The 25,966-nt window shown below is 59.7% G+C and overlaps 2 protein-coding genes across 7 annotated transcripts in view; one reads left to right on the plus strand and one right to left on the minus strand.

Annotated features, from left to right (window-relative positions):
- Positions 1 to 19,081, minus strand: part of ESPN (espin) — a 32,183-nt gene extending 13,102 nt beyond the window's left edge. For all 6 annotated transcript variants that reach the window (XM_066270598.1, XM_066270596.1, XM_066270597.1 and 3 more), the window contains exons 1-6: positions 18,610 to 19,081; positions 15,439 to 15,632; positions 5,480 to 5,666; positions 5,163 to 5,345; positions 4,881 to 5,012; positions 1,513 to 1,714 (exon numbers count right to left, since the gene is read on the minus strand). In XM_066270598.1, the coding sequence (XP_066126695.1) occupies positions 1,513 to 1,714; positions 4,881 to 5,012; positions 5,163 to 5,345; positions 5,480 to 5,666; positions 15,439 to 15,632; positions 18,610 to 18,903 (1,192 nt within the window). In that variant the 5' untranslated portion in view covers positions 18,904 to 19,081. The remainder of the gene's footprint in view (positions 1 to 1,512; positions 1,715 to 4,880; positions 5,013 to 5,162; positions 5,346 to 5,479; positions 5,667 to 15,438; positions 15,633 to 18,609) is intronic.
- Positions 19,082 to 22,996: 3,915 nt separating this feature from the next.
- Positions 22,997 to 25,520, plus strand: HES2 (hes family bHLH transcription factor 2). The gene is made up of 4 exons (XM_066270601.1): positions 22,997 to 23,248; positions 23,341 to 23,436; positions 23,703 to 23,802; positions 23,886 to 25,520. Exons 1-4 carry the CDS (start codon positions 23,204 to 23,206, stop codon positions 24,140 to 24,142), a joined length of 498 nt encoding a protein of 165 aa, XP_066126698.1. The 5' UTR covers positions 22,997 to 23,203; the 3' UTR covers positions 24,143 to 25,520.
- Positions 25,521 to 25,966: the final 446 nt, after the last annotated feature.

Genomic DNA, 25,966 nt, shown 5'->3' on the forward strand with positions numbered 1-25,966 from the left:
AGGACTGAGACCCTCTACTGTCCATAAACAGCTTGCCTAGAGGCAAGGCAGACTCAGAGGTACAGCCCAGTATGGCCCCACCCACGCCCTGGCCCTGCCCTCCCCTCACCCTGCACCTGTTGGGGGAGAAAACACAGGTTCCAGTTTGGAGGGGACGCCCCAGGGAGCCTTGGGCTCCAGGGTGTGCCTGAGGAGCGGAGCCACCAGGAGGGTGGAGGGGCTGCTTCTCAGGGCAGAACTGGTAGGACAGGTGGCAGGAATATGGGTGGCCACACCCAGTCTTTTCAAGGTACCCTGCCATCTCTGCACGCCACCACCTGGTGGCACGAAACAGGCATCGCACGTGGACAGACACCCATGCTCAGGGTGTGGTCAGTGTGTGTGCACGGGTGTCTGGCTTCTGCTTGAATTTTTGTGCATGTGTATGTTTGTGGGTGAGTACACATGCTTCTTTGTATTTACGAATGTGTTTGTATTAATCTGTGGACATGGAGTGTGTGTGAGCACATCTAGGGTATAGAAGGGGGAGTTGTGTGCTTGTGTGTACTGTAGGTGTGTGCATTATAACTGCACAGCTCTGTATGTGCAGTCGTGCATTCATATCTGTATATTATATGTACACACGTACAAGTGTGCACTCATTTATTTATTTTTTGAGAGAGAGAGAGACACACACACACACAGGAAGAGAAAGGAACATTGAAAAGCTCCTGTGTGTGCTCTGACCGGGGAATCAAACTGGCAACCTCTGTGCTCCGGGAGAACAGTCCAACCAACCAAGCTATCCGGTCCAGGCTTAATTTTTATTGATTTTTAGGGAGACAGAGAGAGAAAAGAAGAGAGAGGGTAGTGGGAAGGGAAGCATTCATTTGTTGTTCCACTCAAGTCATGCATTCATTGGTTGCTTCCCGTGTGTGTCCTGACTGGGGATCAAACCTAAAACCTTGTTGTTTCAGGTCAACGCACTTAACCAACTGAGCTATTGGCCAAGGCCTACTCTTTTTTTTTTTTAATTTTATTTATTGGTTTTTAGAGAGAGAGAGTTTGAGAGAGAGAGAGAGAAGCAACGAGTTGATGCTTCACTTTAGTTGTTCATTGATTGTTTCTCATACGTGCCTTGATCAGGCAAGCCCGGAGTGTCGAACCGGCGACCTCAGTGTTCCAGGCCAACACTCTATTCACTGCACCACCACAGATCAGGCCAAGTGTGCGCCCTTGAGTGTATAAAGTCTGGGGGACAGCTTGTGCATATGTGAGTAAGGATATGATATTGTGGGAGGTGCATGAGGGTTTTGTCAGGGGGAGAGTATGTGTGGATGTACATGTATATTGCAATGGGAACACACAAGTATGAGAGTCTCCTGTCTCTCACCAGGACCAGCGTCCTCTCCTGGAGACCTGGGCAGCCTTTAGCACCAGCTGTGGGCAGAGTGGGCCTGGGGCAGGCCCTCGGGGCCCAGTGGCCTGGTTCCAGCCCTCCTCCCTCCCCCTCTTCCCGCCTGGCCCACTCACCATGCAGAGGGCGCCGACCCTTGACACTGGACTGGCTGGAGGAGCAGGAGTCGTAGTTGGACAGGGTGCTGGTGGGCGAGCTGAGGTCAAAGTTCAGCGGCTGGACTGACATGGTGGTATTGGGCGAGGACATGCCCGAGTCCGGCTGCTTGGCCTCCAGCTCAGCGGATGGGTCCCTGGACAGCACGCGGTGCTCCACACTCTGAGTAGAAGAGGGAGATGCTGTGAGGACAACCAGCCCCGAGACCAGTGTGCCCTGGGTCAGGCATGCCCTCGCTGTGTGACCTTGGCTAAGCCAAAGTCCTTTCTAGGCTCTCTTCCCCATCATGAGAGGGTCTTTCAGGCCCAGTCCCTCAGCAGCAGGACAGCAGGTTCCTGGGAAACTCCTACTCCTGGCCTCTCCCTACTCAGGCGGGCTGAGAGACTGATGGAAGAGCGACTCCTGGGCTGGACCTCAGGGGAGGACTGCACGGTGGCAGCCTTCTTCCTCACCGACCAGCAGAGGGCTTGGGCGTCAGTGTATCTTTGGGGAGAGGGCTCCAGCTCTGCAGCTGTGAGCAGGGAAGGGTATACAGGGCACCCACAACCTGCAGGAAGGACTGATCCCTCATTACTTGGCCAGTAACCCTTGTCTCCCCTGGCCCTATGAGGCAAACCCCGACACCAGCCCAACCCTGACTCCCAACGGGGCATTTGGGGAGAGAGTGGGGCCTGGGTGGCCCAGCTGAGCTAGGTGGACATCGGAGCCAAGGCTTCCAAGCCAGCCATTCCCTGCCACTGCCAGTGCCCCTGCCGATGGACCTGACCCTCCTGCGCTGGGAGCGGAATGGGGTGGGGGCCCTGCTTACGTTGCCCATGCTGGCCCTGCTGCCGGCAAGCCTGCTTGCTGTTTCTACCCAGGCCTGCTCCTCCTTGCCTGAGAAGTGTCACAGGCCCCCCGGGAGTGGGAGGCAGGCCTGGCCCGGCAGCCACACTCATTGGCCCGTTATCAGGGGATCTGCGGGACCGTTGGCATTTTCTGGGCTGGCATCTTCTGTGGTGGGACTCCGTCACTGCTGCCGCTGGGGCCCCCTTGGTGAGGGGGCCGGGGCTCCCCCACTCCACACACTTTGGTCATGGCAGCTGGGACCGGGGGAGGGGCCGCTGAAGATGCTCTTTGCTTGGCCAGAGCAGTGGGCACCGGCAGTGCCAGGCCTGACCCCATGGGTCACTCTCCTGCCCAGGAGGCTGACTTCAAGTTTTATCTCCCCCACTTCCTAGCTACCTGACCTTGGGCAAGTCACTTCTCCTTTCTGTAGCTGAGCTCCTCATCTATAAATGGGACAGCAGTACTTCCTGCTCCAGTATCAATGATTTTAAAAGTTAACATGATTTTATTTTAAAAAATGTACTTATTATTTTGAGAGAGAGGAAGGGAGCGAGAGAGAGAGACAGAAACAGCGATCTCTTCCTGTGTGCGCCCTGACCAGGGATGGAACCAGCACGGTACCCTCGGCCCTTGGGGCCAGAGCTAAAAGTTAAAGTGATTTTCTAAGTCGGTGAAGTGCCAGGGCATGGGGGTGTCAGCGAATGCTGTATGTATCCACCGTTACTGCTCACAGAAATGAGGGGATCAGGGAATGTGCAGGTACCTCAGTCCTTTTAGCCGTTTGTATGGTGTATGGTCACTAATGAAATACAAGTTGGTTTTGCATCTCATTTGCATAGTCAAACAACCATCCTTGACTTGTCATTTGCTTTTCTGATGTTCTTGTTTAATAAAAAAATAAATCAAATGCTTAATTTTTTTTATCGCTTTGTATTCATTTTGAAACATCCCCTAGTTTTTGTGAGCAGTGTATTATATTAGTATTACCGCGAAGACTGACTGAGATTACACCCTAAAGCCCAACACTAGGTACCTGCCGGAGTCAGATTTCAAGGAGTGCTGCTTATTCTTTATTGCCAGCAGCTGCAGTCTGGAGAGGATGTGGGGCATGGTGCCACCCCCTGTCCTCTACCACAGAGTCACCAACTTTTTCAACAGGAAGGAATTCACCTCTGGTGCAGGAAGGCCCCTTCCAGGGTGCTTACACCTGCTTGTGGACCTCGCTGACGAGGCCTTCACTATAGGTTGACCCACCTATCGTGGCCTTTTCTGGGGGAAGTTCCCCCTCAGGTCCAGTTCACTCTCTGGCGCTGGGGCCGGGCTGTGCTCTGCAGTCCCCAGAACCAGGGTGCCCTCCCCTGCTCACCAACCAGCCAGGCAGTGCTGAGGGCAAGGGACCATGCCCTCTTCTCTCCTCCGGGCCTCATTTGCACCCCTCTGGTGGCCAGGCTGCCCTTGGAGCTGATCAGTGTCCTTCCGATGGCATCTGTGAGGCCTCCCGCTTTCCTCTTCTCTCATATCCCAAAGCAGGTATGACACCAGATGACACAGAACCCTGAACTCGAAGCCACCCACACCTGCGCTCAAGTCCCAGTGGGTTCCTTCTCGGCTGTGGTAACCATGATCAAAGAATTTAAAAAGAGTACCACAGGCTTCCAAAAAAGTAGTTCACCATAAGTCAGGGGTCCCCAAACTTTTTACACAGGGGGCCAGTTCACTGTCCCTCAGACTGTTGGAGGGCCGGACTATAAAAAAAACTGTGAACAAATCCCTATGCACACTGCACATATCTTATTTTAAAGTAAAAAAACAAAACGGGAACAAATACAATATTTAAAATAAAGAACAAGTAAATTTAAATCAACAAACTGACCAGTATTTCAATGGGAACTATGCTCCTCTCACTGACCACCAGTGAAAGAGGTGCCCTTCCAGAAGTGCGGTGGGGGCCAGATAAATGGCCTCAGGGGGCCGCATGTGGCCCGCAGGCCGTAGTTTGGGGACCCCTGCCATAAGTGAACCTGTGGTGTCATGGTCCAGGGAGGCCAGGTCACTGGGCGCCACCATTTAATAGCTGTGTGACCTTGGGTCTCCCTGAGACTCAGTTTATCCTGAAACGGGGATGCTAGCGCTACCTACCTCAGAGGGTGGTGATGAGAATTAAATGAGCTGTACGTGTGGGCTGTGGCCAGCCTGATGAACTGACTTGTTGCCAGCCTTTCTTCTTATCAGGATGACCCTGGTCCTTCTTCTTGTGACCTTTTTGCCTCCACCCTCCATCCACCCCACCGCACTCCTCAATGGTCAGCGGTCTGGGCTGAGAAGCCCTGTGGGGTTGTGGCCTAGGGCCCTTACTCTTCGTGTGACCTCCTGCAAGGGGCTGCACGTCCTTGCACCCCGGCTTCCTCAGCAGTAAAAGAGGTAACAAGACCTGCCTCTGGGGGGAAGGGCGGGTCGGGGAGAGGGATGAGATAACGCGGGAGCAGCGTCCAGGTCGTACCAGGTTCTCCACAGTGCGCAGGTAGCGGGTGCAGTGGCTGTGGCCATTGTAGTCCGAGAGGTCGGCAGCTGTGTATCCGTCCCGGTCGCGGACGTCCAGCTCCGCGCCATTCACCACCAGGATCTGGCAGCACTGCAGAGGGCACGCAGGGAGGATCCCCGCCGCTAGCCCCGATTCCGGATCCCTGATCCCCGTGCCCCGGCGGGGCTGCGATAAGAGCGCGGTGCCGGTAGAGGGCGCCCGCCCTTCGGCTCAAGGCCCCGCCCCCGGCCCCGCCCTCACCTCCAGCTCCCCGTTTTCCGCGGCGTCGTGCAGTGGGGTCCCGCCCCACAGGTCAGCCGAGATCTCGCCGCCGTGCAGCAGAAGCCAGCTGAGCACTTTGGCGTGGCCGCGGCTTGCTGCAAAGTGCATGGCCGTTGCGCCGTCCCTGTCCTTCTCCGACAGGCTCACGTCGGTGCAGCTCACCTGGGCGGGAGGGGGTGGGAAAAGAAGGGAGGGGGCTTGGCGCCAGACCCCTCCTGGTCCCGCCCTGTCCCAGGCAGGCCCTGCTCCCTTCCGGACTCCATCCCGCCACCCTACCTCCCTGTCCCGGAGCTCACCAGCCACACGATGACCGGACTGTGGCCCATCTGTGCCGCAGCGTGCAGCGGGGTCATGCCGTCGTGGGCGCTCGTGTGCGGGTCCGCGCCGCACTCCTGCACCAGGTACTGCGTCACCTCCAGGTGGCCCTCCTGGCACGCCAGGTACAGGGGCGTGGCACCGTTCTTGGTTTGGGCATTCACTCCTCTGCGAACGGGAAGCACCCACTGAGCCTCTCAGCGCCAACCCCTTCCAACGCCCTCTTACGACCCTCATCCCCTTCCCGGGAGCTCTGGAGAGCTGCTGGCTGGGTCAGAGAGGGCCTATTCACTAGGCCCCACTGTTCCTTACTCCCTCTGGACTCAGACCGGTGCCAGCCTCCTTCAGGGGACCCCTCTGGTTTGCCCCTTCCCCAAGCAGCTTCCTTTCCCTGCACATCCCCCTGAGCTCTCCTTGCCCTCCAAAAATAGCCCACTTTCTTTATTTTTTAACCAAGATCTACAAGGACATGGTGACTTGGCCTCTCCCTACCCACTGTCACTTTATGTTCCCACACCTGCTGTCTGCTCTCTCTGCCTCTGATCCTGCCCCACCTCTGTCCAGAATGCCTTTCCCTCCTCCCTCCTCTTAAAGACTCAGCAGCACAGACCCCTCCTCCATGAGGCCTGCCCTGATTCTCCCAGGCAGAGCAGGCCTTTCTTACCTCTGTTCCCCATACTGCCCTGAGCCCACTCCATGGACCACCTGTCATGCCTGACTTTGGCCCCTGCCTCCCCCAAAAGGCTGAGTTCCCAGGAGGCAGAGTGGTGGGCTTGCCAGATAACACACAGAATGCAAAAACAAAACAAAACAAAACAAAAAAACACACAGAATGCCTGGTTAAATCTGAATATCAGATAAATAACACATCATTTAAAAAATATAAATATGTCCCAAATATTGTATAAGGTATCCTTATAGTGAAACACAGTATGTTGTTCGTCTAAAATTAAAATTCTAAAAAAAAAAAAAGAAGGAATATATACATAAAATTAAAATTCAATTGGGTATCCTGGTGGTGGCCATTAATCTGGCTACTGGCTATGGCCGCCATTCCCCAAGCACTTCTGGTGTGCTGTGTTGTGCTGTGTCAGCAGGCAGGTCTTATCGAACACCTTGATTTAGCTCCTGCTATCATTCCCATTTGCAGAGGGGCAGCTGAAGTGCAGAGGCTATGACATGCCTTGGGTCACACAGCTGGTAAGCGGCACATGAGTGCACATCTGCCTGGGTGATGCAGCCCCTGGGGCTTCCCTGGGGCCTAGCTTGCACCTAGGTGTCACTGCCCCTCATCCCAGTTCCCCAGCTCCCACACAACGGTCCTAACTGGGGAACTGGGAACCAACCCCGTGAGATAGAGTGTTGCTGGGGTTGTACCTGCTTTTCTGACTTCACAGTGGGGTGCGGACTGTCCAGAGTGCAGTTACCAGAGCTGAGCACGAGGTGGCGCCACAACCTTAGGCCCAGACTCATGAGCTGCCCACTGACCTCCCCAGTGGTTCTAAGCTCACAGTGAGGGCTGTCTGTGTCCTGCAGTGCTGGGCTCAGCCTCTGTGCCCTGGGAAGTGCAGTACTTCACGTGACTTCACCCTCTACCCACTCACTTCATCAATCACATGCTCCACCCCATCCATTTATTCACGCCCTCAGTCCCTCCCTCCCTCACCTAATTGCCAGCCCCTCTGTCCATCAAGGCTCCAGCCAGGCCACCCATTCCTCTCCCATATGCCCACTCACTCACCCTCCGGCACCCCCAACGGGACTTGGCTCCTCCCTCCCAGTCCTCCCACCAACCTCCCAGGTGACTTCTCCCTGTCCCAGGGGTCACTTCCCTGACCTCTGGTCCCAGGCCACCTGCAGCCAGCACTGAGCACCCAGTCCTTGCTCTCTCCTTCCTCCTGTTGTGGGCTGCCTCTCCCCAGACACAGAGCTGCCACTGGCTGGGGCATTTCACACATTTGGGGAGGAGCAGGGACCATGCCTGGCTGCCTTCCGTTACCCCACCGGTGTCAGGGTAGAGTGGCACCCACGAGCCAGTATTGCCGACACCACATACCCACATGCACACCTCTCCTCAGGGACACGCTGGCGCGGGGCCACCAGCCTCCACGCCCCACTGCCAGCATCGCCCCCACACGCGCATTCTCATGCTGGTGCGTCAGTAACAACCCGTTTAATATTTCATGACCGACACTTGGTGGCCTGAATTATTCACCCCGTAACCAAGGCACCATGAGTTCTGGGGTCCTGGGTATCCAAGGCTAGAGGGGACCACCCCCCAGGGCCCATCGGACTCTCTTTGGGGATGTCTGAGGCAACACACACACTCATACACTGCTAGTGCAGGCAGTCCGACCTGCTGGGGGCCCTGCCCTCCCAGCAACCCCTGGTTGGCAGGTATCCATGACCCAGGGGTGCCCAGCCAGCAGGAGGTCTGAGAAGTTGGCACAGAACAAGACTCAGGCAGGGAGGGGTGGTCGTGGCCTCTGGCCGAGTCTCCAGCTGGCGCTCTCAGCTGTAGTCCCTGGCCCAGAGGAAATGCTCAGTAAACGTTTGAGCTCCTCACCATGACGATTAGTATTTCAGCCTCTGTACTCCTGATCCCCATTCGGGGGCTACAGCTCCAGCCTGGGAAGCCCTCCGACATGGGACAGAGACACGGCTGGGCCAGGGTGGAAGATAGGCTGCTAGTCTTGTTACCTCTTCTACCTCAGCCTGGAGGCCAGAGGAGGGGTACCCTCATGTTACAAAACTATGGATGAATGTCAAGAAATAAACGAATGGACTCAGATGGGGAGAGGAATTTATAATAGTTATCGTAATAGTCATCATTCAGAATGGTGGTAGTGGGTACCATTTATGGGACAGTCTCTCTGTTCCAAGCACTGTGATGAGCATGACGCATGTTCTCTCGTCTCATCCTTGTAAAATGACCTCATAAGGCAGGCATTAGCATTGCTTTCCTTTTACAGATGGGGAAACTGAGGCACAGAGCTCTAAGATCACTCCATGAGAGAGAGACTGAGAAGGACCTGGCTTAGCCCCTCCTCCCAAGGTGTGCCAGGGGTCTTGCCTCTTGTGTTTTTGGCTCTTCAAAGCCATCAGTGAGTACTGGCCGGTTGGCTCAGTGGTAGAACGTCGGCCTGGTGTGCAGGAGTTCCGGGTTCGATTCCTAGCCAGGGCACACAAGAGAAGCGCCCATCTGCTTCTCCACCCCTCCCCCTCTCCTTCCTCTCTGTCTCTCTCTTCCCCTCCCGCAGCCAAGGCTCCATTGGAGCAAAGTTGGCCCGGGCACTGAGAATGGCTCCCTGGCCTCTGCCTCAGGCACTAGAATGCCTCTGGTTGCAACAGAGCAACGCCCCAGATGGGCAGAGCATCACCCCTTGGTGGGCATGCCGGGTGGATCCTGGTCGGGCGCATGCAGGAGTCTGACTGCCTCCCCATTTCCAACTTCAGAAAAATACAAAAAAAAAGAAGAAAAAAGCCATCAGTGAAGTGGAGGCAATATTCAACTGTGAGACGTACTCAGAGAGCCCTCAGCAAGTGCCTGGTACCATGCGGTATTTGGGGATCTCTCCTCCCTGTGCCTTTGTGTGTGTGTGTGTGTGGGGGGGTGCTGTTGGCCTGGGGTGTCCAGACCTTGCCAAGCAGGAGTCACTCCCTGGAGGAGAGGGGCGGGGTCTCCGGGGACCTCTGGACCACCTAGGGGTAAAACACTCTGCTCCTAGCCCTTGCCCCTTGACCTGGCCTCTGCTCACCCCCTGACTCTGTAGCTCACTGCACAGGGCCCCTGAGAGTTCTTTACCTTCCCTAGCCTCAGTGTCCGCATACAGCAAGTGGGCATGATAATTGTCTGGCCTCTCCATGCCTCTTGTGAGGAAGTGGAAGTTTTGCAAAGTGACATGTTTCCTCTGAGGGCAGGGTGCTACTGTCACAGGCTGACCTGCCAGCCCCCTCACCCGTCCACTGCTGGGCCATGATATCAACCCCCGGCAGATTTCCCATCCTCACCTGGCTTGGCCACGCCCTAACAGATGTCCTGCCCCTTCTCCAGAACACCTGCTTCTCCCGGCTTCCAGGACAAGACTCAGCCTCCAGTGCTGGGCTGAAGGGTTTGTGGAAATCTCTGTCCACGATTTGTGCTAGCCCATTGCTACTGTTGTCACAAGGAACAAGGAGTGACCCACCCACAGAACCCCACTCAGGCCCAACAGCCTTTTCAGTGGGCCCCCAATGTCTATAATTTCTGCCCCAAGGGAGGGCAGAGAGGGTGAGGTCTCATTGAGGGGTCAAGCAGTTCTGAACGGAAGGTTACACAGCCTTTGGTGACTCTCCCTCTCTTGTCCTCCAGTCCTGCCTCCTGGCTTATTTGAAAAGATCCCACTGCGGGGAAGACATGTAGCCTGATATGAAGAAGGTTCTAGAACAGTCAGCTTTACACTACCTCATCCACAAGCCTGGAATAGGTCACAAAGCCTACACTTCCCTGCCGCCTTCCTGGTGGCCCTTGCTGAGGCCGAGCTCGGTCCCGCCTCAGGCCTCTCCCCTGCCAGTGCTAGCTGCCACACCAGCACGCTCGATCGTTGCATGGCTCACCCCTCTTCTACTTTTTAATTTATTGATTGATTTTAGAGAGATGGAGGGGAGAGAGAAGCATTCATTTGTTGTTCTACTTAGTTGTGCATTCGTTGGGTTGCTTTTTGTATGCGCCCTGCTGGGATTGAACCTGCAACCTTGGTGTTTCGGGATGACCATTTTAACCCACTGAGCTAACTGGCCAGAGCCAGCTGACCTCTCTTCTTTTTTAAATTTTTTTAAAATTTAAAAATTTTTCTTGACTGGGGAGGCAGAGAGACGGACTCTTGCATGTGCCCCAACCAGGATCCACATGGCAAGCCCCCTACTGGGGATGCTCTGCCTATCTGGGGCTATTGCTCCATTGCTTAGCAACTAAGCTATTTTAGCACCTGAGGCAAGGCCATGGAGCCATACTCAGTGCCCAGGGCTAACTTGCTGCAACCCTGCTATGGCTGTAGGAGGGGAAGAGAGACAGAGAGAGATAAGGGAGAGGGGGAGAGGTGGAGAAGCAGATGGGCGCTTCTCCTGTGTGCCCTGGCCGGGAATCGAACCCGGGACATCCACATCGGTAGGGCCAATGTTCTACCACTGAGCCAACCAGCCAGGGCCCTGACCCCTCTTCTAATTCAGGGCTCAGGTGAGCTCTCTCATCTCTTCAGAGAAGCCTTCCTTCACCTCCTCAATCTAAAGAACACGCCAGTCGCTCCCTACCCAATGACCCCACTTCACGTCTCAGTGCTGGTCACTCTAGAATCGTCTCGTGCACTTATTTCACTCATTCCAGGGACACATCACGAGGCTTCCAGCAGCATGCGGAGATGGGCAGAGCCGCGGAGATGGACAGCAGAGGCCGACCCTCCCAGAGCTCGGTTCCACCTCGGCTGCCAGACCGCAACGCACCACCATGAGCAAATCAGCAAAAACTCTGAACGTGGCACCTGTCCCCAACCTGTCTCCTTGTTTGTTCCCTAGGAGTCAGCTCTGTGAGGCTGCAAGGGCTCGCCATGTCCCTGCAGCTGACCAGGCTGGGCCCTCAGCATGCGCTCAGTTGCTACTTGTTGAATGAATAAATGTGGGTGGGAAACGGATAACCAGGCCAAGAACTCTACGGTGCTGCTAGAGCCGGTTAGGTCCGCCTGCCAGGCGGGCCCAGGGAGGCCCGGGAGGGGGTTCTGTCCGAGGTCCTGTGCCGTGAGCTGCAGGCAGGGCCAAAGTCTGGGATTCCAGACTCCCCCTTCATTCAACAAAAATGGACTAGTGTCAGGCACTGAGCACGCAGGACGGGGAGGGCGAGGTTGTCTCGTTAGTGGGGACACACAGCCAGGCACAGAAGGCGATGCCAGGTAATGTGAGGGTGCCGGGGAAGGTGAGGCCTGAGGCCAGGAGACAGGGCGCCCACGTGCTACAACCTGAAAGCGCTCAGGGCAGGCTGTGCTGACAGGGGCAGGGAGCAGAGACTGGAAGGAGGGCGGGGCTCTGTGGGGAAGGGTTCCACGTGGAGGGAACAGCCAGTGCGAAGACAAGAGGGTACAGGCTTGCAGAAGCAGCACCGGTGGTTGCAACAGTTGCAACCAGTACAGCTGGAGGGGCAAGGGGTGGTGGCAGACCCAAGGTAGGAGGGCCCCGGGCCCGTTGTCAGTGACGGGGAGACTGAGGCCGGTCCACAGAGGTGGGCAAGCTGAACAGGTAGAGGGCAGGCACGGGCCAGGGCGGGCAGAGCCATTGGGCCCCTGGGACCTGCCAGGCTTGGCTAGGAGCTGCTGGTGGAGGTCAAGGCTGTCCCCACTGAGAGGGGTTCCACCTGACTCCACCAGGTCCCTTGGTCTCCAGCTGCCCTCTGGGTCAGACCCCGCCCCAGCCCCTGCTGCAAACAGCCAGGGTGGGTGGGCCTGGGCAGCAGTCACTAAAAATAAGTGAGCTCCCAGTGCCTGTGGCAGAAGCAGATGCCCAGCAGGGGAGGGGCAGACCCAGGCCCAGGCAGAGCCCTTCTAAGGGGGAGCTAAGCCCCAAGCCCTGGGGCCCCCTAAGAGGTGAGCCACTTGGCTTCCTGCATGGGGTGGGAGCTACCTGAACCCTTCCGGCTGGGCTGTGGAAGCAGCCAGGCTCCGCGAGCTTTGCACAGAGAGGGGAAAAGGGGGTCCCCGGCAAACCTGAAAGGCCCTGAGGGGTCTGGACCTAAGGGGGTGGGGTGTGACCAAGGCCACACTTGGACCAGGGGACCTCCGCAGTTCAGCTGGCCTCTCTGAGGTCCCCTTTCTGGGTCTGTCAGGTCCATAAGCAGGGATATTTGTTTGCTGCGCCAATGGGTCCCTGGCACTTAGGATACTGCCAAGCGCATTAGTCAAGTGAGTCAATCTGTAAAATGGGCTGATTACAGAGCCACTGCCTAAGGTAGCCGTAAGGCTCAGACGGTGGCTCCATGCCAGGCTCCTGCTAGACACTCAGCAGGTAGGAGCTGTGCAAGTTTACCCTGACTCCTGGCCAGGGTGCATTCTAATCTCTGTCCCAGGGCTGGGGAGGCCTCGGGCACAGAAAGCACTTGCAGGGAGCCGCCGCTGATACAGATCTTTGGGCAGACTGGTTTTCCAGCTATGACTGGCAGAGCATGGTGCCTTGGGGGAAGGAGGTACACAGAGTCCCATCCTATCCTCCCCAGCCTTGAGGTTCAGGCCAGGGGTCCTGGCTGAGCCCGGGGCCTTCCTCCAGCTTCCCAGAGAGCATGAGGTGGTTCCTGGGGCCTGGGACCAATCTGCAGGCGGTCGGGAGCTCTGTGGGATACCGGCTCCTCATGCTTCTTAGGCCCTGCTGGCTCCACACCACCAGCCACTCGTGCTGCTGGCCTTCCCAACCCAGGGTCTGAAACAACCCCGCCAGCTCCTGTCAGCCTCTGTGCCTCCAGCTTAGGGCTGGCTGGGAGAGGGTCCCCCTGGGCAGCAGGCCCCAAGGTTACTGTGGCAATTCCTTGGCCTCCGAGAGGATCTGCCCAATGGACTAGCATAGATAGACTAGAGGCGGGGAGGATGAGTTGGTGCAGGGTGTTCCTGTGGTCTGAAGCCCTTTCTGACACCCCAGAGTACAGCCTGGCATTCGCTGGGCCCTCCCTTGAGGTCGTCCAGCCATCCTGCTGCTCCACAGCTTGTCATTGCCATGGCCCAAAGCCACCCACAGCCTCCCTGGGTGGGATCAAGTTTCCCACTGGTAGGGCTGGGAGCCCTGCCTCCCTCAGCCATCCGCTGGGGAGAGCTGAGCCCTTGTGAATAATTCACAAGCTTCACAGTAGGCCGGAGGCTCACGAGAGAGCTGGGCAACACAGCCTCCAGAGCCGGGCTGCCTGGATCCCCTAACTGTGCCCTGTGGCCTAGGGCCCTACCCCTCCCTAGCTCCCTGCCCTGGCATCCCCAGGCTTGGGGAGAAGGAGTCCCCACCCCCAAAGTAGGTGGGTACTGGCCCACACCTCCTCTACTGGCAGTTCCCACCCCCCAATTCCCCGCCACCCCTCCCACCCAAGCCAAGTCTGGCAACCACACAAAAGTGCCTCCTTATCGGCCGGGACACATGCCACTGCTGCTGCAGGCATAGAGCCCATTGTCCACCTTCCTGAGATTCATAGTGGCTTCCGGGGCACTTGTAGCCCATCTGGCCAGGCCACCTGTCCAGAGTCGGCACTGGCCCAATCACAGCCAGCACCTGGTAGGGCCTGGGAGAGGTCAGGGTCCCCAAGGCCCCAAGCCTAAGAGGCTGTTGCATAGCACAGCCAGAGCCTAAGTAAGAAGGGGCTCCCAGGCCAGCCTGGGGCTCCCCAGCCTCTGGTCCAGGTCCTCACCGGCACCTCCAGGGCCAGGCTAGGAGCTCTCCCAGTCCACCGTTTGGGCTCAGTTGGCATTACCACCAGCCTGGGTTTTCGGGGCCCATTGTGTGTGAGGGGGGAGGCTGGCAGGCAGGTGCAAGAGGGTGGCCATAGGCCATCCCTCTCGTGTCAGGACCTCTGTGTCCTCTGTGTTAAGTGAGGGGATGGGACAGGAGCGTTAGAACCTCATCATCTCGGTGGGGGTGGGAGCATGTCACAGGTGCTACCCCCCTGCTGCTACCTAAGTTCGAGTCCGGAGGTGCTGGGGGCGCCAGTTCGGGAGCCTGCTCTTCAGTCTCTGGGGCCTCCCGCTCTAAATCCCACAACCTTTGACTTGACCCAAATCCTAGCTGGTCCAGAAGCAGAGAATTCACATGAAAATGGTACCAAGAGAACCTGGCTAGGAAGAGACCCTCTGGTCCGGGAGGCACACCTGTTGGTTACCTGCTAACCAAACCAGGGAGCCCTTGCTCAGCGAGACGACTGCAGCCTGGCCTGGGGTCTTGGGGCTTCCCTACGTCCACACCAGTGTGCCTGGGCCTGACAGGCTGCCGGCCACCTGCCACGAGGCCCTGGGGCCAGGCCGGCCTCCTGCCTGCTCCCTGGTGGCCAGCGGCCCTGCAGGCACTCCCAGGAAGGAAACTACTGGATGAAACTTGGTGGCTGCCACCCTGAGGCTGGTCCTCTGTCACCAGTTATGTCCTAGGCACCCACTCGGACTGACAAAGGTCACTGCTCAGAGCCTCATCTGTCAGGTCCCTGGAGTCACTGATGTCCCACTTCCTCAGACAGTGCCTGGGTGCTTTTCCTCAGGATTCTCCCCCCCTCCAGCTGCACCTAAGACCTAGCTCCCTCCCTCCCCCAGGCTTCCCTGGCTCCCCTGCCATGCATTGAGCCCTTCCTCAACATACCCCCCACCCCCACCCTGGAGAGTCCCCAGCCCAGCCACTCAGGCCCAGGGCCCCTGGGGCTTTGGGAGCCCCACCCCTTGGTAGTGGGAATGGGCTGAGTGGCCACAGGAAATGCTCAACTGCCCTGTGGACAGCCTGGAGAAGGGATTGTGGGGCCGGAGGTGGGGTGGGAATCTGAGTGGGCAGCCCTCTCTCTCCACTTCTGGGTAATTGCCACGGCCCCTCCTTTGTGTCCTCCCTGACTAGGGGTCTAGGAGATGCTCTCCTGTCTTCACCCCGGACCCTGCCCCCACTCAGAACAGACCTGCAGATTAGCACAGGCCAGAGCTAGAGGGAGCCCACCACTGTGGGCTGGTAAGCTTCCTGGTGGGGAGCAAATGATCTTGGGATGAGTGCCCAGCCTCCCAGGGGCAGCTCTGTGCTGGGGACTATCTGCTTGCAGGGCTCTGGGGCAAGTGGCAGTGGGCAGCCTGCCAGGGGACAGAACTCTCGGTTTGGGTAGCAGTCATCTCTGGCCTGGCCCTCCCCAGAAACGGCAGACTGCAAGCATCCCCAGAGTTCCGGCCAGCCCTCCCCAGAGGTCCCCCCGGAGGGGTGTCCTTACTCAGGGTGGTGCCCGATGAGAAGCCTCAGGGAGGGGAAGTCTCCTTTGGCGGCGGCATAGTGGACAGGCAGGGCACCCGTGTCTGTGGCCATGGTGGGGTCTCCCCCGCCATGACGCAGCAGCCAGTCCACCACCTCAGGGTGGCCGAAGCGGGCAGCCAGATGCAGGACTGTGGCACCGGAATTGTCTTTGTCCTGTGGAAGGAGAGCCTGTTAGTCCACTGGCCGTGGGGTCAGCTCTGTCCCTGGGCATCTTAACTGGTCTCTTTGAACTTCGGTTCATAAGTGCCACCACCTAGCCATCCACTCTGGGCTGTCTGAGAATTGCAGGTCATGACTGTGACATGTCTATATAACATAGGCTTCCAGGATGTGGCACCCTTGTTATCCCAGCAGGAGCTCCAGCGTCTGGCCAGGACCCGTGCTTGTTACCCAGGCTCATTCAGGGAACACGTGAATGAGCAATTGGGAGTTGCTAGACCAAGGAGAGTGCCCCTGCCCACTCTCCAGGACTCCCTGGTGCTTGGGGCTGCACCAGGTTGGCATCAGGGTCGCAGGAGCACCCTCCGCACCCAACCTTTGCTCCCAACCTCTCTCCCTCCTCAGGTGTCACTCAAGAAGGGGTCTCCAGGTCGGTGCCCCTCCAACAACCCAATCTCAGTACAGAGAACTGCCCTGCCTCCCCCCACCCAGCAGGAAGACAGGCTGACTCCTTGCCCTGTCCTTTTCTTGCTCTTTGGGGCAGTGGGCAGGGACAGGGCAGCCAGCCAGTGGTGGCAGGTGTGGGCTTGAGGCAGCCTCTGGGAGCGGCTTAGGCAAGACTCCCCCGGAACCCCCCCAGAGGGAGCAGGACAATAGTCTGGGCCCGGAAGTGCCAAATGTGCCCTCGTGAACATCCAGGTGTGTGTGTCCACTGAGGGAGGTGTTGGTTGGTCCACTGAGGGAGGTGTTTACAGGACCTGTGCGAGGGAGCAACCAGAGAGGACCCAGAGCCCGGCTGGCCTGTCTGGGAGCGTGGGCGTGGGTTCTAGAACAGAACGAGCTCCCAGCGCCAGCATGTGGGATGATGGAGGTGAGCGCAGGGCGCTGGGCCCGGGCAGCAGTGAGGGGTAAGCAGTGTACTGGAGCCAGGAGAGTGAAGTCCCTCTGCCTGGGGAAGGCACTGTGGGGATATGTGTGGCTGAGGCAGTGTGAGGAGAGCCATTGAAGCTCCTGTAAGAAAGTGAAAGGCAGAGGGGGGCTGGAGGGGACGGAGCCCAGGGTAAGGCCGACTAGAAGTCATAGAGGTTGTGGGGGTGGGCGGCAAGCTGACTGGCTGTGGGCCGCGGGGAGGGAGGCAGGGAGCACAGGGCCCAGGAGGATAGCCCTGGTGCCTCTTTGTGTGCTGGAATGTCTGGTTCAGTCTGTCCCCTGAGCCCAGGGGACACGGCTGGCGAGAGATGACCCAGGCAGGACCACGGTGAAGTATGCCCTGAGTTCAGCTCTTGCGAAAGGCCCTCACCTGGCCTTGGGGTTTGGGGGTCTGAAGCTACAGAGGGTCTTGTTGGCTCTGGCCTCTGGGTGGGGTTGGCAAGAGGAGGAGGAGCCCAGGCCGATGGGCTCTGGCCTGTCCCTGAACTTCCAACTGCTCTGTAGCCCTGGAAGCCTCCTGTGCTGTTGGCCTGCACCTTAAATCTGCTTATCTCCCGGGCTGAGCAGGACAGGACCGAGGTCATCGGCCCTCCCCACACACACACTTCCGCTCCCAGCACCCAGCCCGCTGGGGCTCAAGGGCGGGAGGCTTGATAAGCTGGGTACAAGGCCGCCTGCTCTTCCACCTCCTCTGCAGTGGCCAGGGAGGCTTCCGGCCAAGGCCGGACACCAGGATCAGGGAGGCATGCCACCTCCCAACAGAAGGGGCATGGACCATGTGCCAGGAGCTCTGATAACAGAGCCAGCCAGGAGATAAGGGGCCCGGCCATCTCCCAGGAAGGGTGGAAGGGAGGCTTCCCACCCTGAGGGCAGTAGGAAGGGCAGAGGTGTGGCCTCTCCTAAGGCACAACCGGCCAGTTCAGATGCTCCTGCCTCTTCTTCCACATCCTGTGAACCTGCTGGTCTTGCTGAGTGGTCTGGTTCCTCCCTCCACTGGCTTTCCCTAACCACCAGAATATCTTCCAAATTCCTAATTCCAGCCTCTGAGGCCCTCTAGGACTGGGCCCTGCTGGCTGCTCCCACCCTCAGCCCACCCCAAACACCCACCTTTTTGCTGCTTCCTCTATGGCACAAGGCTTCGTGTGCCTCAGGGCTTGGCACTTGTTCCCTGTGCTTGGAACTGCCTGCTCATCCCTGGGCCACTTCCTTCTCATTAGTGAAGACTCCCCTTGGAGGTCACTCCTCAGAGGGGCCTTCCCTGGCCACCTCGCCCAAGCAGCTCCCTGACATTCCCCATTGCATGGCCCCGCAGTACCCGATGGTACCTGGTTTCTGCTTTAGCCTGTGGGTTTACTGTCTGTTGCCCAGATGGACGGGGGCTCCCCGGAGGGCAGGGGTGCTCCTGAGTCCCCAGGCCTAGTGCCTGCTGGGCACTCTATTTCCAGCAGGAGAATTACACCTGAGGAGGGCCGCCTCCCCCTCCAGCTCGGGAGGGGTCAGGCTTACACCAGCCTGAGGTACACTGACACCAGATGGGGTCCCAGGGCAGGAAGACTCAGGCTAGGCTTGAGAAGCAGCTTGGAGCTAGGAGGCCAGACAGGCTGGTGTCTGTGGGTCAGCTCATGTCCTGGGGAGGCCCCCGTTTACCAGGTCCACCATCCTCTCCCCATGTCCTAGCCTTGGGGACACCTGCATTTCAGCCTGATCCTGGAGGGCATGGGCTTCTAATTCTGTGTCCAGGACCTTAGTGCCCCTGCCCACTCTCCAGGACTCCCTGGATCAGTGCTTTGCCCCACACTCCTCTGTCCCCCATCAGCTACCCAGTGGCCAGGATTTGATGGGGCATCTGCCTGGGTGCTTACTCTAAACCCAGGAACCTCCCTCTCCCCAAGCCCTCTGGAAGGAGCTCCAAAGCCGGTTCAGTTAGAAGGTGTCCAACCCCACCTACTAGAGCCTCTTGAATTACGGGGTGGGGGGTTCCAGGCCAGAACTCTCTCTTGGGGAGGAACCCCTGGGCAGCCAGAGAACGACGAGGACCCACCTGCACTCTGCAGTCGCCCTGCGAGAGCAGCCACTGCAGGCAGGAGAGGTGGCCAGTGGCAGCGGCGTCGTGGGCCGGGGTGGCACCGTTTCGCGCACGGGCTGCGGCGGGTAGGGCGGCCTCCTCCACCAGGAAGCGCAGACAGTGCAGCTTGCCGGCGCGGGCCGCGTGGTGCACCGGCAGTGCGTCTAGCGGGTCGCGCAGTGAGGGCCCCAGCTGGCCAGCAGCTTGCAGGGACTTCAGAACGTCCAGGTCGCCCTCCCGCGCCGCCTGCAGCGCCTGCTCCAGGGCCATCGTGACGCCTGCTGCGCCGCGCCGCGCCCCCAGCTCAGCGCTCTCCCCGGGGCGCCATGCGCCAGCCCTCGAGCACCGGGAGAGTCCGCGGCGCGGCCGTCGGGGCCCTGAGGGTTAGGAGGCGGAGCGGCTGCCGGCCCGGCCTCCGCTCCGCACTGCCTTGCTCGCTCCGCTCCGCCTCCGCTGCGCTCTGGGCGCGGGCCCTCGCGGCTCCGGTCTTAAGCCTCAGGCGCGTCCCCCGCGCCGCCTCCGCCCCGCCCAGCCTGCCCCGCGCCCCGCCCCGCAGGCTGGACTGCCTCTCCCAGGAGACAGGGGGCCAAGGCTTTACTCCTCCTGGTCCATCGGAGGAACTGTCCTGGGTTGGGTTTTGAGTAGCAAAAGGGGTGTTCCAGGCAGGGGGACTGCAAGGGCAGAGACCCGAGGCAGGAGCAGGCCTCCGTTACCCCAGGGGCTCTGGGGTCTAGGCCCCAGTGGTTGCAACGGGTGCTGGGCCCTCAGCCCTCCTGAGCCAACCAGCCCCCACTAACTGCTCTCAGAGCCTCCAGCAGGGAGGGGTGAGGGAGGGAGGGAAGGAGGAAAGGACGGAAGCGCTCGGCGCGCTCAGGCGTCTGGATCTAGAGGGGTGGGCTCAGAGCTGCTGCCCGGAGTGCGGGGAGTTGACCATGAGCTTAAGGGCCCAGGACGGCCAAATGGAGAGACAAGAGAGCGGGGTGCACGGCTGAGGGCAGTGAGGAGGGGCGCTAGGCCCCCTCCCAGAGGACGTGGGAAGGTCCCGAGAGGGTAGCTGGTCAGGAGAGCACGAGTGGAACACACCACCCTGCCTGCGTGGCCAGAACGTCTTCCTGAGAGCTGGGGGAGGCACCGCCCGCTGGACACACGGCCGCGCTGCCGGAAGGTGGAGGCTGCGTAGCTTTGGGAGCGCAGTCAGCACATCCTGTGACTTTGAAACAGTTTGTGCCCTGCCTTTCCTCCACACCCCCGCTTCCTCACCCAGTGGGGGTCTGGCCCGCGGCTGTTTCACGCAGCGCCTAGCCAGCTGGCACCGGGCAGCGCTCGGCCAAGTGGTGTCGAGGGAAGCTGCTTCCAGGGAGAGTGGAAGTACTAGCGTGGGATTCTGCGGCTGCCGCCGATACCATTCCCCGGGGCTGCCACCTGGTGGCGCTGTGTGGGATCGCCTTCGGAGCTCCAAGGTGCCCGTGTGCCTGGTGGGGTAGTTTCCAGGGACTTCTTGACCAGACTAGCCTTACTCCCTCCATGGGACCTGTGGCTAGTTTGGTCTGCAGACAAGGGGAGGGAGGCGTCTTATCCTGGTAACCTCCGTGCTTCGGCTGGTTCTTGGTGTCCACCGAAGCTGCCCGTCACCAGCCCACCCAGCTGCAGGCACACTGAAGCCTGAGAGTGGTGGAGGGCTGCAGGGACACAGAGCTGGGATTGCTTGTCTCTGGCGCCCCTCCCGCGTTCCTCCTCCACGACGAAAATCATGTCCTGCAATTCACGTCCTCCACTCTCAGGCCCTGAACACCCTCGTGTACCACATGGTTTTGTCATTCTGGGAGCTGGGTCTAACTGATGGGCTGCTGCTCTGGAGTTTGACAAAGCCAAGACACCCCCGAGCCCCTCCCTCGCCAAATGAACCGTCTCCAGGAAAGTCGTGTGTGAGCACCCACCCCTGCCGATCCCTCTTCTCAGAGTCCTTTAAGGACAACGCTCCGACTTGGGCTGAAATCCAGGCCTCCACTGTTCTCCCTGGGCTCGCGCTGACCCACCGGGTCCTCCCCAGCGGTCGGGGGGAGCCCACACCAACAAGAACATGTGGATGGAGGTCCTGCCGCTTGCCAGGCATGATGCCAAGCTTCCCGCACACACTTAACCCCCACAGGGACGTCATGAGACAGTGACAACCACTATCCTGGTTTTACAGCTGGGGAAATTGAGGCACAGAGAGGTGTTGTTGTTTTTTCCCCTTGTTTGTTTGTTTTAATGTATCTTGCCTGAGATGACACAGATGGGAAGGGGCAGAGCTCACTCTGGCTGACCCTGCTGTGCCCTTCTTCCCTCTGCGCCCGATGTGCCCTTTGCCCACTGCACCCCCACTGCCTCCCACCCTCTGGATGTCAGCTTAGTGCTCCCCCTCCTCCCCTGACGCAGCCTCTCCTCCCTCTGCTGGGCTGAGGCCATCCACTAGCCACGTGGAAAGTGCCTGTCCAGACCTCTTCCCACACCTCAAGGCAGAAGCCAGTGGTGGTGTGCTCCCCACTGCACCCCAGGTGGCCCCAACTTCCCTAAAGTCTGAACCCGCTCAGCTTGCACACTCAGACTTACCTAAGTTCCCTAGATTATAAACGACTCTTTCCTTCTGGTAACCAGAACCCCCCCCCCCATCCTTTGGTAGAAATCAATGGTGTGTTACCTGGTCACAGTCCTTTATGGCAATGGTAGAATGGAGGAGAGATGAAAAAATCTGGGGTAACTGGCACTGAAAAGGGAATTTGACCCCCCTCAGGTCTTTGTATGGTGATCCACAGGCGTGGAGGGGGTGTTCTAGGAGGAACATTCCTCCCCAGCCCCTTGCCCCAGGAGCAACTAACTATAACTATCAGGGACGCGCAGCAAGGACGTAGAGGTCGGTGCAGGATGGGCTTGTGAGCACCGAACTGAGTGAGTGGGCCAATGTGGCTGCGGTGAGGTGGGGTGACATGTGGGACATCAGCGATTGATCCACAAAGCCCTTTTCTGAGCCCCTCTAGAAACCTGGGCTCAAAGATGCAAGGGGGATAGAGGCTCAAGCACCCTCAGATCCTGCCAGTCCAAAGGTATTGAATGATTTATTCCCATTGAACTCTTATGGGGGTTAACAGAGGTGAGGGCCAAAAGCCCTTGGTGCACAGTACATGCTCCATAAATGGTGGCCAGTTGGCCCTTTGCGTGCTAGACAGGTCCCGGTGGCTGGAGCTCCCTCTCGCTCAGTCCAGCGAGTATGCTGTTTTTCTCGGGCTCTGCTGGGGGCGCACGTGGAGGACTTGGGGCGGGCAGCGGGGATGGGGCAAGAGACGGGATCTGGTGACAGGGTGGGGGCACGTCCAGCACCTTGGACAGTGCCTGGTTTTGCTCCACTCCGGGGTGCTTTCTCCGGGCCTGGCTGGATGGGCCTGCGGGTCAGTCCGCAGTGCGGTCCGCCGTGGTGGCCGTTGCCCCGCCAGCCGGTTGGGGGAGGGCGGCCTCGAGCAGATGGGCGGGGGACGCCCAGCTAGTTTGCTGCAGCAACCGCCACGCGGCGAGAAGGCGGGCCCGGCGGCGTCCGCTGGGGCCAAAGCCGGCATCAGGGAGCCGGCACCCAAGACCTCCCCGCCCAGCGCGACACGTGAGCTCCGCTTGGTCTGTGGGTGGGAACCGAGGGAGCGCCAGTTGAAATGAAAATGAGCTCCGAGGGCTCTTGGGTTGCCTGGTCTCCGCTGGGCCTCAGTTTCCCCATTCAAAACCGAAGGCGGGGAGCCAGATGATCTCTAACTCAGGAGAGCTGCTGGCGGAGTCTGTGGAGCCCGCAGCGCTCAGGACAGGCAGTCTGGCGATCAGGACCGGGCCTGCCTCGGCCGGTCTCGGCGGCCAGGGCCTGAGCAAGTTGCACACCTCTCTCCCGCCTCTCTCCTTCCTGCTCAACCCCTTCTCCGCAGAGCAACTGGTGGGGCGAGTCCCTCCCGGTAGTAGAAACCCGCAGGGGAGTTCCCTAAGTCCTAGGCCTCGGGTGTCCGGCCGCCCCTGGGTCCCCTGCCCCAGGCTAAGGCGGGGCTCGGAGGAAGTGCTGAGCGGAATGAATGAAGAGGGCGGAGCTGGACAAGGAAGGACCGCAGTCCGAGCGGGGCGAGGCCTGGCCCGGCCACATCCATGCTCCCCTGCCCGCCGAGTCCTGGCATGGACGGCTGAGATGGCGCCCACACACCACTGCAGGGGGAGTGTGGTCCCCCGGGCCCGCGACCCTGCCGCAGATGAGACGCGAATGGCTGGGGCGAGATCCCTGGGGCTCGAGCCGTCCTCCTTCCTGTCCCCCCACGTCACCCCAGGCAGGAACAAAGGCGGGAGGTGGGACCCGCGGGCGGCCCGACTCCGCGGGGCGGGATGGGTAGGGCGGGGCGGCGACACCGCCTCCTTAAAGCCCGGCTGCGGGCGTGGCGCTCTCCACTGGCGCCGGCTCTGGCTGAGCACTCTGGGGGCCATTCTGCGGGTCTCGGTCTCCGCTCCCTGTCGAGGCGCGCACAGGTCTCCCTGGCGCCAGGCCCGCAGCGGCGCCGCGCCCCCGCTGAGCATGGGACTGCCTAGGAGGGCCGGGAACCCGGCGGAGCTGCGTAAGGTAGGAGCCAGGGACTGGGGGTTGGGGACTGAGGATTGGGGTGTGGGGGCAAAGCCTGTGACTCGTAACTGTGACCTCCACGCCGCCCGCAGAGCCTGAAGCCGCTGCTGGAGAAGCGCCGCCGTGCGCGCATCAACGAGAGCCTAAGGCAGCTCAAAGGGCTCATCCTGCCGCTGCTGGGCAGAGAGGTGAGTGCGGGGCGCCCTGCGGCGCGGCGTGAGGAGGGAGGAAGGGAAGGAAGAAAGAATGGAAAGCTGAAGTGCCTCTGCCCCGGGGACAAGCGAGGGGGCTCCGCGGCGCCCAAGGCCAAGCCCGGGTGGGGCTAGCCGACCCTCCGCGGGCCTTGGAGCGCGCGGCACCCAGCTCCTGGCAAGAGCGCGGCGCTCGGGCAGCCTGCCTGAGATCGGTCTTGATTGTCCGCTTCTCTGTCACTCTCCCTGGTGGCCGGTCGCAGAGCTCCGGCTACTCGAAGCTGGAGAAGGCGGACATCCTGGAAATGACCGTGCGCTTCCTGCAGGAGCTGCCTGCCTCCTCTTGCCTGGCGGCAACCCCCAGTGAGTAGCCCGGTCCCAACGCCCCGCGCCCCGCGTCTCACCCCGCGTCTCGCCCAGCGTCTCACGTGCCTCTCCTCCCGCAGCGCCCTCGGACAGCTACCGCGAGGGCTACCAGGCCTGTCTGGCGCGCCTGACCTGCGTGCTGCCCGCCTGCCGCGTGCTGGAGCCCGCCCTGAGCGCTCGCCTGCTGGAGCACTTGCGGCGGAGGGCGGCTGGCGCCACCCTCGACGGCGGGCGCGCTGGGGACTCCTGCGGCCCACCCTCGCCCTCCCCGCCAGCGGCCCCTGTGCCCTCGCCACCTGCGCCTGCCGACGGCCCCGGCCTCTGGCGGCCCTGGTAGCCCCTGGCGATCTACGACCCCGCTGAGCACCCCTGGGGACTGAGGAAGCTCTTGGTGGCAGCTTCTGTTTCCACCAGAGGGATCAGTGCATCACCTGTAGCAAGGCCAGAGACGGAGGTCTGATCTGTGCGGCAGGCTGAAGGCTCCAGGAACTTAGCTCTAGGAAATGAGGGGGGAGGCCCTGCTTCAACCCCACCTTGGGGCTGTTCCGGCTGGAGGAGAAGGGACAGGTGACTGCCAGGGAGGAGGAAGCCCCTACCCTGGCTGGTGGAAGTCGCTCTAGGCCTGAGCCAGCCCCTGCTGCCCAGGCATCCAAACCCCTGTCCTAACACTGGTGCCAGCCCAAGGGCTGGACCAGGAGCTCACCTGAGCCAGGTGAAGCCTCTGCTCTGATTGGTCACTGCCCTCCCAGCCCTGCTTGGGCCTGCCTCCTTGCCATTCTGCTTGGGAACCTCTGGGCAGTCAAAAGCAATGCCCCAGGGGCTCTGCAGGCGGGAGCCTTCCTGGGCTCTCCTGTCCAAAGCTGACAGTGATAGGAACTGAATGCAGCCAGGGCTCCGTGCTGTTAGGGCTGGGCGCTTTGCTAGGTGGGCCTGGGGAGGATTGATTTCTCCAAGCATTAATTTAACCTGGTTTATGTGCCAGGTGTGAGGAGAGGGTGGGACAAGAATCAAGGTGCCCTGTAGCCCTAAGGAGGCCCAGCCCGGAGACAGTGCCAAGGGGAGTTGAGCAGGGCCATGTCACATGTCACAGAGCCTCAGAAATTCACTGGATGATAGCTGGTTAAGGACCAGGAAACACCTTTCCTCATTCTCTTTTGCCAACTACTGCCTGTTGCTCTTCAGGATTGGTTACTGGAAGCAACTTGTTCTTAAGACTTTTCTTTCTTCCCGTGGAAGTCAGGAGAGCCTGCGCAGGCTCAGGGAGGGGCCCACAGAGCCCAGGAGTGGTTGCCCAAGACAAGGCGGGAGCCGCACTGTCAGTCGTGTGCCCATTTCATGAGGATTCACTGAGCATCCTTGCGAAGGCGGAAGTCCTCCTCCCAGTGCCTAGTCCAACAGCCTGTGTGCCGGACCAGGGCACTGGAGGCAAGAAGACAGAGCTAACCGTGGGGGGAGGGTGACAGTAAACCTGTGAGGACTTCGGCACTGATTTGGATGGCACAGCGTGGGAAGCTGTTGGGGTCATTGAAGAAGTCACTGCTAAGACAACAGGGTGAGCCCCCAGCAAGGTGTCCTGTCCAACCATCCTCTCTGGGCCCAGCTGGCTGGACTGTAAGCTCATGGAGGGCAGGACTGGGGCTGAGTGCACCTCTGTGTCCCCAAGGCACAGGGTACACAGTAGGTGCTCAATAAACACGGTGAGCTCCTGAACAGATGATGTGACCAGACATGATGTACTGAACTCTGGGCAGTGTGATTTTTGCCACAGCTCCCACCCCAGGGTCCCTAATGTCACTTTGAATATTGGCTCCCCTAGGCCTCTGTTCCCGGAGAAAAAAGTGGGGAGGGTGTGGGAAGCAGGGAAGGCGGTTTCTCACTTGTTCCCGAGAGAATGCATGAAGTCAGGGACTGCTCTGCTGAGCTGTCAGGAAAGGGGAGAAGGGGCAGGTCCCCCACAGCCCGCACCCACCAGTGAGTTGGAGGTTCCCTCCCAGGGTCCAGGAGTGCACATCCAGCATCATACACTGGGCTGACCCCTTGTCCTTCTAAGTAAAAACTTTCAAGCCCCAGCTGGATTCCTGGCCCTGTGATTCTCTTTGACTTGACCTCCACCTAGTGATAATGCAAGCAGTCAGGGAGGAGGCGTGGGGACAGGCCAATG

The sequence above is a fragment of the Saccopteryx bilineata genome, chromosome 3 (genome assembly GCF_036850765.1).
Source record: "Saccopteryx bilineata isolate mSacBil1 chromosome 3, mSacBil1_pri_phased_curated, whole genome shotgun sequence".
NCBI lineage: Eukaryota > Metazoa > Chordata > Mammalia > Chiroptera > Emballonuridae > Saccopteryx > Saccopteryx bilineata.

Coding starts and splice junctions, on each gene's coding strand:
- HES2 (XM_066270601.1), top strand. CDS start 23,204: ATGGGACTGCCTAGGAGGGCCGGGAACCCGGCGGAGCTGCGTAAG. Junction 23,249..23,340: donor ACCCGGCGGAGCTGCGTAAG/GTAGGAGCCAGG, acceptor CGCCGCCCGCAG/AGCCTGAAGCCGCTGCTGGA. Junction 23,437..23,702: donor TGCCGCTGCTGGGCAGAGAG/GTGAGTGCGGGG, acceptor GGCCGGTCGCAG/AGCTCCGGCTACTCGAAGCT.